Consider the following 9,919-nt stretch of genomic DNA (forward strand, 5'->3'; position numbering starts at 1 on the left):
GGCGCCCGCGGGGCGGGGCCGGGCGGCAGGAAGCGCCGTGAACGGCGGGTCCCCGCGCATCTCCTTCTTACCCCCCTTGCATGCAGAGTGGTGCGGCCTCGCCGCCGTCGGAACGGGAGAGGGAGGCAGAGCGAACCATCGCCGGGCGGGGGGGAGCGCGGCCCGCGGAGGTACCGCTGAGGGCTGGCGGAGGGAGGCGAGGGTTTTAGCCCGGGCCGGGGGAGGGGTGTGACACCGCCCCCAGCGGGGCGGGCCTGGCCGGCAATGGCGGTGCTGGGCGGTGTGGGGGAGCCGGGGGCTGGCTCCTGGTTTACACATCAAAAGTAGTCATTGCCCTTGAAACACCTGGGTGTGTTCGCTAGCGCTTGTTCCCGGGGGAAATCATCCTGCGCCTGGTTTTCCCGCACAGCAGGTATCGGGCGGTGTTGGGTCGGACAGGACGGCTCGGCGCTGGCTGACGGCATTTCAGTAAAGGCTGCGAGACGAGCTGCCTTACAGAGCTCTGCAGTCTTATTATATATGCATATGGATATATGTACACTGATAAAATGTATTATCTTATACATTATTGTATGCGTGTATAATAATACGTATAAAATACATCATCTTACGCATTGTGCATGGTGTACAATATATATCATCTAGTGTATCTACAGAATATATGTAATACATTATACTCTATGAATATGCACATAATATGACTACAGATGTGTTTTATGTTGTATATGATATATAAAATATTTATATATGTAACTTGTATTATATAATGCATACAATATTATTATATATATTTTTATACACGAACACACACACATGCTGCCTCTTTTATAGAGTCTAGGCTAAATGATGTAAAAAACTGAAATGGCAATGGGTCAGGATTTAAAAGAGGCTCCTTTAAAAAATAGTTTTTAAATAATTAAATGTAATATTTGCATAAAACATGTATAAAATATAATATGTGATTGTTTACTATTTTTATTCCCTATCCCAAGTGTTCTTGGCCAGGCTGGATGCTGCTCTCTGCTGCCTGGTCTAGTGAAAGGTGTCCATGAAAGGTCCCTTCCAACCCAGGCTTTTGGTAAAATGGAGAGAGGTGTGGTTTCATGACATTTTTTAGTAATGCTGTTGTGCACTTGTGCTGCCACAGGTCTGGATATGTTATCAGGAGTTCCCAGCAATCCCTTGTGGTCTTCATACTGCTCTCTCCATTTTACCAAAGAGCTGGGGATGCCAAGTTGCTCTTGGACAAGGCAAAAAGCAGGCAACCTGTTGAAACCTGTGTTGTAGGTGTTGGCAGAGCTGTACTGCAGCCTCTGCCCTGCTCCAGCACATCAGATGTGTGCAATCAGACTGGCTCTGGACTACGGCACAGTACAGCACCATCATTGCTTGGCATAGTCCTCTGGTCCTTCCTCAAGTACTTGTTCTCAACAGAGGCCTTCTGATATCATTTGCTGTGCCTCTTGTGATGAGGGGTCTGGTGGTGTTGCCTGCAAGAGAGGGTGTGCTGTGCTCCACATCTTGCTCCAGCTGCTGGAGATACTGTCCCCTGACAGTGTCATAACCCAAGGCTGATTAGGGGTTGGTAGAGGTGGAAAGAGAAGGAGTCTTGTCGTAGATGTGTAATTACATTAGTAGCAGAACCAGGACAAGTTTATTGACTCCTCTTTGATGTTTCTAGACTGTTCTGCCAGGCATGAAGGTTGAGATGATGATATCCTCAGCTTGGGACGCACACTTTCTGGTGAACACACACTTTTTCCCTTAGAAGAGTGAAGCTGTTAATGCTCTTTGTTTCTGCCTCCAGTCAGCTGGTGGTTTCTCCAGGGGAAATTTTGCAACAAAACCAGAGTGCTTCACAGTCCACAGTGGTGCTAAGTCATATTCATCAGTAGCTTAAGTTAGAAGAGCTCACTAGAGGCATTCCCAAAGTGAACATTTCTTTGCCATTATCTGCTGTAACTCATACTATTCCTCATTACAGACACAGAAACTATATCCATTTCTTCAGGGTTGAAAACAGGCTGTCAAGTAAAAATCAGGTTATTAATGTAATGTTCTTGGAATGTTTTCCACATTGTCTGCTTTATTGTTGTGTTTGTATTTCCCCATCCCCTCCACCCCGCTCCATTTACAGGAATGTGCTTGATTATTGCCACCATGTTCTCACAGTGCTCACGGGATCTGTTAAAGATTGCAAATCTTCATCTCCGGAGTCTGAGTTTAAATCTACATTTACAAAACCACAGAAGGGCTTTCAGCAAGTCACTGCCTGCATGTCGAAGGAAAGTAGTTGTTACAGGTATTGGCTTAGTGTCCCCTCTTGGTGTGGGGACTCAGTTTGTGTGGAAGCACCTTCTGGAAGGAGGCAGTGGGATTATATCACTGGATGGGGAAGAATATGCAGGCATCCCATGCAGAGTGGCTGCGTGTGTGCCAAGGGGAAACAAGGAGGGTGAGTTCAGTGAAGAAAGCTTTGTGTCGAAGTCAGAGATCAAATCCATGAGTTCTGCCACCGTGATGGCCATCAGTGCAGCAGAGCTTGCAATGAAGGACTCTGGCTGGTCTCCCCAGTCTGAACAGGACCGCTTAACGGCCGGTGTGGCAATTGGGATGGGAATGGTCCCACTGGAAGAAATTTCTGACACAGCTGCCGTATTTAAAACAAAGGGTTACAGTAAGGTCAGCCCTTTTTTTGTCCCGAAGATTTTGGTCAATATGGCAGCAGGCCATATCAGCATTAGATACCAGCTGAAAGGGCCGAATCACGCTGTGTCGACCGCTTGTACCACAGGCGCACACGCAGTTGGAGACTCCTTTAGATTCATTGCTGCTGGTGATGCTGATGTCATGCTGGCTGGAGGGACTGAGGCTTGCATTAGTCCTTTGTCTTTGGCTGGATTCGCAAGGGCCCGGGCCCTCAGCACGAGTTTTAACTCGAGCCCTAAAACAGCGTGTCGACCCTTTGATTCGCAGAGGGAGGGGTTTGTAATGGGAGAGGGCGCTGCTGTGCTGGTCTTGGAAGAGCATGGACATGCCGTGCAGAGAGGTGCTAGGATCTATGCAGAAGTTTTGGGTTATGGACTGTCCGGTGATGCTTGCCACATAACAGCACCTAATCCCCAGGGAGACGGTGCATTCAGGTAAGAACTCTGTGTTGCTTGTAATAACTGCTTCATATGTTAATTGTAGTGGGTGCATTTGTTTCTGTCACTGTGTATTTTTCACAGAGAAGGGATGTTTCAATCTTGAATTAATGTTTCAAAAGCTTAAAAATCTGAAAAATGACAGAGCTTCAGGTAACATTGTGCCCCAATTCTCTTTTTGTAGTAGGAGGGTGAAGGCCAGTTCTCAGTAGAATCAACCTTTTTCCATAGCGTTATGAAAGCTTCCTCTGTGTGAAAACATTTTTCATTCGGTGTATACAGCTGTTCATATAAATAAGTCTCAATGGAAACCTCTTTTTAAGGTGTTTGTGATGAGACAGAATCTTTTCAGGTTCTCCTTCACTCTTTTTCCATCAAGAAGATAGAACCCCACCCCCCTGCAAAAGCATGTTAGTTGTTGCAAGAAATCTCAGGTGATGAAAGCTGTAGAGCACTTAGAAGATCTAGTTTGTCAGAATATTCAGTACTTCATTCAGATGCAGCTAAGAGTATTGGTGAAGGAGCATAGCAGAAATACACTTCAGTACTGTTTAGGGAGGTGGTAAAGCTTCATCAGTGTTTATCTCATCAAAACCAGTTCACAAGTAGATGATACTCATCTAATCATTATCATTGACCTAATTAAATTGTCAGCTAAATTACATGTGGAAGTTGGAGAGCTTCATGTAGGCTGAATACTATTGCTAGCATTGGAATCTCTAGTAAAGATTTAGTTTGCCTTGATCTGAATGTATGTGAGTATTTAGTACCAAAATTCAATATATCACTGCACAAATAGATCAAACTTCTGCATGGTAAAGCTGTGTTTGCATCTTTATGAGGTTAACAGATTTTTCTAGAACTGTAAATATACTGTGTTTCCATCGATGCTCTTTGATTCATATTTAATTGTTCTGCAGACTTAGGTGTGAGATGAGTAATCAGGAGTGTCTTATCTCATATTTTCAGACTTGTTTACCCTTGAGATGATATGGCAATATATTATAATAGAATTGTTGTGTATTTTGTGATTGCAGTAGCATATAAATTAAATTCACAGTAGGAAGAGTTGAAAATTAATCTGGGTGTCTCCAAAATGTTGAGCATTTCCGCCTTTGAGATAAGATAATTCATTTTAATACTGTCTTCAAGCCAGTAATTTGTTACTGCAGTGGTATATGGATTAAATCTGGAATGTATGTGCTTATCTTACTTTCCTGTAGGAATTTTATTTGCCACATCAAAAAAATTCAGAGGGAATGTATTTTTTGCTATCTTCTAATAACTGCTTCTGTTGGAGGCCAATACATATGTTGGAATAAACCAGCAGGAAAGGAGAGGCAAAGCCAGACACAGAATTGTGGATGTAAGGAATATCCTACACAAGTAATCTGGTATCTCCTTAAATTAATAAATTCATTGCAGATAATGTATTTAACTAAATTAATATATCTCATAGTTATCAGTAATCTCTTTTGCCTGAATATTGGCTCACTATCTAGTGGCAGTGAGTGTCAGTGACTTCCACCCTAAACTGGATGCTTCTAAAGGTGTAAGGCTGTAGTAGAGACATTTAAATTTGTATGGAAGCCTGTGCTATCTGTTTTTGAGCTTCCTTTTATTTCCTTTTTCTTCATAAATTTCAAAAGAGTCAGTGGTCTTTTGCTCAGAGGTGTTTTGTTGTTATGTGCAAGGAGAGATATCTGATTGATCTTCTTTGAGGGAAATCTATGAGAAATTGCAGAGTGGAGCTGTGTTGATCCTTCCACAGTTTTCATAAAAAGTCATGTCTTAAAAAGGTGGTCAGAGTGCACAAGTCATCAGGAGTCAAACGAAACATACCATGCCAGGGGTTGAAGAGTATGACTCTCAATAAATTTCAATATAAAATGCAATATAGGGATTTGTGCTATCTCCTTGACATTTTCTTGCAGTCTCTGGACAGCATGCAAAAGAAACTCATGTGGAGGATGGCTACAGATGTTTTCTTTCATTTCCCAGTATTTTTGTTGGGGAGTGCAGCTCTAAATTTTTGTTATAATATCGGTAGTTATTTCTCTCTCAAATGTTTTCAAATTTTGCAGTGAAAAGGGTGTTTGATACATTAATGTACTCTGTAGCGACTAATTTTCATATCTTCTTTTCTTCTTCTTTGTATTTTTCCTAGCTGTGGAATTTTTAACAGCAAGGCTGATTTTATAGTGGGCCTCATTTTTATTGTCTTCCTCTGGTACCTAATGTAGAAGTTAATGTGCTTAGTAAGATGAGTTAACCTCTTGTCATTTACATCTCTGCTAAAGCAGATTTTCACATTTGATAAACATTTTAAAACAACCTATGCTTTTTCTTTTGGTTTGTACATTTGACAGAAATACTTTGGGCAAATCAGCATTCTGTTGTCTTCCTTTCCTTAGGTGCATGTCTGCAGCAATAAAGGATTCTGGGATCAAACCTGAAGATGTAACATATGTCAATGCACATGCAACTTCTACACCTCTAGGAGATGCTGCTGAGAATCAAGCAATCAAGAGACTTTTTAAAGATCACTCACGTAATATTGCAGTTTCCTCAACAAAAGGAGCAACAGGACATCTTTTGGGGGCTGCAGGAGCTATTGAAGCAGCTTTTACTGCACTGTCCTGCTACCATGGGATTTTGCCACCTACTCTAAACCTACAGAAAACAGAGGCAGAGTTTGATCTCAATTATGTTCCATTGACAGCTCAGGAGTGGAAGACGGACAAACGGCGTATAGCACTCACAAATTCATTTGGCTTTGGTGGCACTAATGCAACTTTGTGCTTTGCAAGTGTTTAACTTATGCTGTCAATGGTGTGAAAAAATTGCACCAATTATGATTTTCTGTACTGCTATCTCTGGTGTGTTCTGTAATATTTCCTCAGCTTTGAGAGTTGCTCATTTGATGCATAAGAACTTTATTCACCCTGGCATTTACACCAATCATTCTTTTAGAAAGAGAGAACTTCTTTTACTCATTTTAATAAAAATAAAAAAAGATCTATTCTTTGTGTGATGAAGTTTTTGTTCTTGAGTAGAGCAGGTGACATGGTTAAACTATGTTAGAAAAGATTTTTCTGTACATGTGACAAAGAAATTGTTTGGAATCCTTTGTACAAAAGAGAGGCTGGCTAACAAGCTAGGATGCCACACCTGATGAATTAACTGCATGGTAATACAAGGTTTATGACTGAGCTCCCCTTTGCTACCTACTCCATATAGAGCTCTGCCTTTTTTCTCATGGTGAGTTGTCTCAAATACCATAATTCTTCCACAGAAGTGATATTCAGGGGACAATAATATAGACAGACAGTAATAAGATTTCTGGCACCGGTTCATTTTCTTTTCATCTTTATTCATTTCCATTTATTGTGTTTCCTTGTTGGCCATGAGCTAACATTGAAGGATGCATACAGCATGGCCTGTACATCTTCCATGTGGCACAGGGATAGAATTAGTAGGTCATGCATGACCTGTTGAGTTCTGAAATCTTGTACAAGCATAGTAAGGTAGATATTCAAGTATGGCGCTAAAGATTTCAAAAATAGTTATACAGAAAGGAATAAGTATCTTAGGAAGTATCTGTTTTTTCTGCCAAAGTGGAAAAGTAGAACTAGCAAAATTTGTCAAATAAGGTTTCTTTTAGGAAAAAAAATTGTCTTCAAGAAATAAATCTGAGAGAACAGGAACAATAAACTATACCTGAAGCTAACATATTGATGAAGGTGTAGTTTTGCAAAGCAAAAGTAAAGGACTTTGTCTATTCCTTCTGGCACCAGCCAAGCATCTTAGCCAAATAGTGGCTTGATTGATAACGCATATGTGAGTGATATTCCTATTGGTGGGTTAATTCATTAAAAGAATTTTCACCAGTGTTCTTTTTGAAATTTTCAGTCTTAGCCTTTGACCTGTGTAAGTGGAGGCAAAGTAACTCCACTTAAACTAGATTTAAAATAAGTGACATAAAAGTAGCTGTGCTTGTAAGTAAATTTCATTCTGCAATGAGCTTACTAAAGGGCTATCATGAGGCTGAGCTGTACCCTAAAATCTCATTATTTATACAAATGGCCTGAATGCTGATGTTGAGCAGCATAATTTTTTGCATTTGCTCTCTTTACTGAATAGAAAGTAAAGAGGCTGTTGTGAAAAATGATTGGAGAATCATGTGTTGGAAAATGATTAAGACTATTTCAGAAGCTGACTTCGTAAAGAACAATGCAGCCCAGAACAGATTAATGAATGATAAGCGTGAAAGTAAAATGATATATTAGCAAAGGGAAAATGTGAAAGCATACAAGCAAGACAGATTATGGGAGTTTGCTGTCAGGGAAAATACCAACAAATCTCTTACCTTATGTTAATTAACAGTGGCAGTACAATGAATGAGAATCTGGATTGCATGCAATATAAAAGGCAAAATATAAAATTCAGAAATACCCTCTGCAAATTATATGCAAAAGAAAATTGATTTAAAGAATTCAGACACCAGGTGAGAGTGAGCAGGAGGGTGGTGAATGTGGAGGAAATCATCCAGCAAATTTCTGGAGATGGTAGTTGTGATTCTGGGGAGAACAAGGGAATAGTGCTGTGTTATTGTGGACTGGAAGTACAGTCTAACTAAACTCACCCAGTCTTGTGACAGAGCTGCAGACCTGTAATTAATACTGTGACAGAGATGCCTCCTCTTCCCTCTGATAGCAGAGATCATGGCCCCAGGAGTGTTTGGTGCAGGTTGCAGTGTGCCAGCCATGAAAAGATAGATGATACTGTCACAGAGAAAAATAAAATAGAAATGAAAATGATTAAAAGATTTTTCTGTCTTCAGCCTACTGCAATTTAATCATCTGATGCTGGTAACCTTTAAACCATGAAAGTTTTCTGACAATATTATTTTAGGTATTTTGATTATGGATCATTTTAAGATGCCAAGATGCAGTAGTAGAGTACCCTGTAGGGCATCTGGATTTTAAAAAAAAAACTTAATAGAGCCCAAGTTTAACCCCTGACTATTTGAAATTTGTTTATAGAGTTTTCATTTTTATGTACTTTTTTTGAAACATCTCTTTTTATCACATACCCCGCTGAGCTGATCAGGGACTACTTACTGCTAATTACTGCTTTATTATGGTAGCTGCAAACATAAAAGAAAAATAGATCTGTGTTGCTAAACTATTAAGTGAGCAAATTGACCAAAGTATTAAAACAATGCTCTCCCTTAAGATGCACTTTTCATCTTCAATAATTGAGAGACGTAAGCATCCAGAGTCTGGATTAAAAAAGCTTCCTATTTAGATGTACCAGTCTGGAGTTACTCACCATTTCATAAACAAATCTTGGAGATGCAGGTAGAGTGTTTATTTCAAAGCCTACTTCTCAAGTGGCCCAACACTTGAGAAGAGTGTGAGAGTCAAAGGCTCCAGGCAGGATCCGAAAGTGGCTGAGATTGGAGATTGCCTGGTCCAGCCCCACTGCTCCAACCAGGGCCAGCCAAAGCAAGTTGCTCAAGGCCTTGTCCCGCTGGGTTTTGAGTATCTCCCAGGATGGAGACTCCACAACCTCTCTAGGCAACCTGTGCCAGTGCTCATCATTCTCACTGTAAGAAGTTTCTCACATTTCAATTTGTATTTAAATCTGTATTTAAATTTGTGCCCACTGCTTCTTACCCTTTCAGTGGACACTACTGAGAAGAGTCTGGCTCTGTCTTCTTCCTTCCCCCATTTAATCATGTTGATAAGACCTCATTGGAACTTTGTCTCATCCAGACCAAAAAGTCCCAGCTCCCTTGTCCTCTCCTCCCATGTCAGATACTCCAGGTCCTTTATCATCTTTGTGGCTCTTCACTGGATTTATTCCAGTATGAACACATTTCTCATGTACTGGGGAGCCCAGGACTGAACCCAACTCTGCAGATATGTCTCTGATGAATAGGGGGGAAGGATCATCTCTTTTGAGCTGCTGCTGCTGTTGCTCTTCCTGATGCCCACAATGATTTTGGTCTTCTTTACTACAAAGGCAACTGGTCCATGAGGACCACTGGACTTGTTTTGTCAAGCTACTTTCCAGCTGGTTAAAACATTGTTTAGATTTGAATCAAGGATCTTAACTTAAGCTAATATTTTTAGAAATAAATGCATTTGAAGCAAAAATTAGAATTATGGTAACTTATCTGAACTCATTTACTCAGAGGAACCTAATAAAAATATGTGTTATAAAAAATGTAAACAGCATGTGCTTGCTGAAATCTTACACAGATCAAGCCGCTGCTCAGGGTTAATTACTGTCTGTCTCCAGAAACAGTTTTTTAAAATTATATACCCAATTTCATTTCAGACTTCTGTAGTTTGTTCTGCAAATGTAGAGAGCAAATATTCCTCATATTACTTTACTGCAGATCACTTTAGTTCAGTGTGAAGAAGTTTTTTACTTAGGTATACAACATATTTTTTGCTAATGAATGAATTTATAATATAATGGCTTGCCAGTTCCTAAATTATTTCAAATTAAATCTAGTTAGAGTTTGAAAGAAGCCTGAGCAAAAGCTTATATTTTCAGTAAAAATGGGACTCATAGTTTACAAATATGATAATAAAAATAAACAATAGTTATATGTTGTAGTTATTTCAAGGCATACATGGCATTCTTTTGAACAAAAAGCTAACTAGCACAATCTTTAGATGCAAGTCAGCATGATTTCCTGCTTACCAGCCTTTTTCTAGCATGGACACTTTGAGTGTACTTTGGATCATATTTCAGGA

The 9,919-nt window shown here is 40.2% G+C and overlaps 1 protein-coding gene across 3 annotated transcripts; it reads left to right on the top strand.

The window, feature by feature from the left end:
• OXSM (3-oxoacyl-ACP synthase, mitochondrial) lies at positions 1–6,168 on the top strand. Of its 3 annotated transcripts, XM_064704664.1 has the most exons (4): positions 243–412; positions 2,138–3,143; positions 4,370–4,512; positions 5,561–5,820. In XM_064704664.1, exons 2-4 carry the CDS (start codon positions 2,140–2,142, stop codon positions 5,578–5,580), a joined length of 1,167 nt encoding a protein of 388 aa, XP_064560734.1. In that variant the 5' UTR covers positions 243–412; positions 2,138–2,139; the 3' UTR covers positions 5,581–5,820. The 3 variants fall into 3 exon arrangements, with proteins under 3 accessions (XP_064560732.1, XP_064560733.1, XP_064560734.1); XM_064704662.1 differs by lacking the exons at positions 243–412; positions 4,370–4,512 and adding an exon at positions 1–170 and having other exon boundaries at positions 5,561–6,168; XM_064704663.1 differs by lacking the exon at positions 4,370–4,512 and having other exon boundaries at positions 234–412; positions 5,561–6,168.
• The last annotated feature ends 3,751 nt before the right edge of the window (positions 6,169–9,919 follow it).

Source organism: Zonotrichia leucophrys, chromosome 2, assembly GCF_028769735.1.
Source record: "Zonotrichia leucophrys gambelii isolate GWCS_2022_RI chromosome 2, RI_Zleu_2.0, whole genome shotgun sequence".
In the NCBI taxonomy this organism is placed as follows: domain Eukaryota; kingdom Metazoa; phylum Chordata; class Aves; order Passeriformes; family Passerellidae; genus Zonotrichia; species Zonotrichia leucophrys.

Excerpts from the sequence above, each read along its gene's own strand:
- OXSM (XM_064704662.1), top strand. The coding sequence starts at position 2,140 with ATGTGCTTGATTATTGCCACCATGTTCTCACAGTGCTCACGGGATCTG. Across the intron at positions 3,144-5,560 it reads CAGGGAGACGGTGCATTCAG|GTGCATGTCTGCAGCAATAA; the intron begins GTAAGAACTCTG and ends TCCTTTCCTTAG.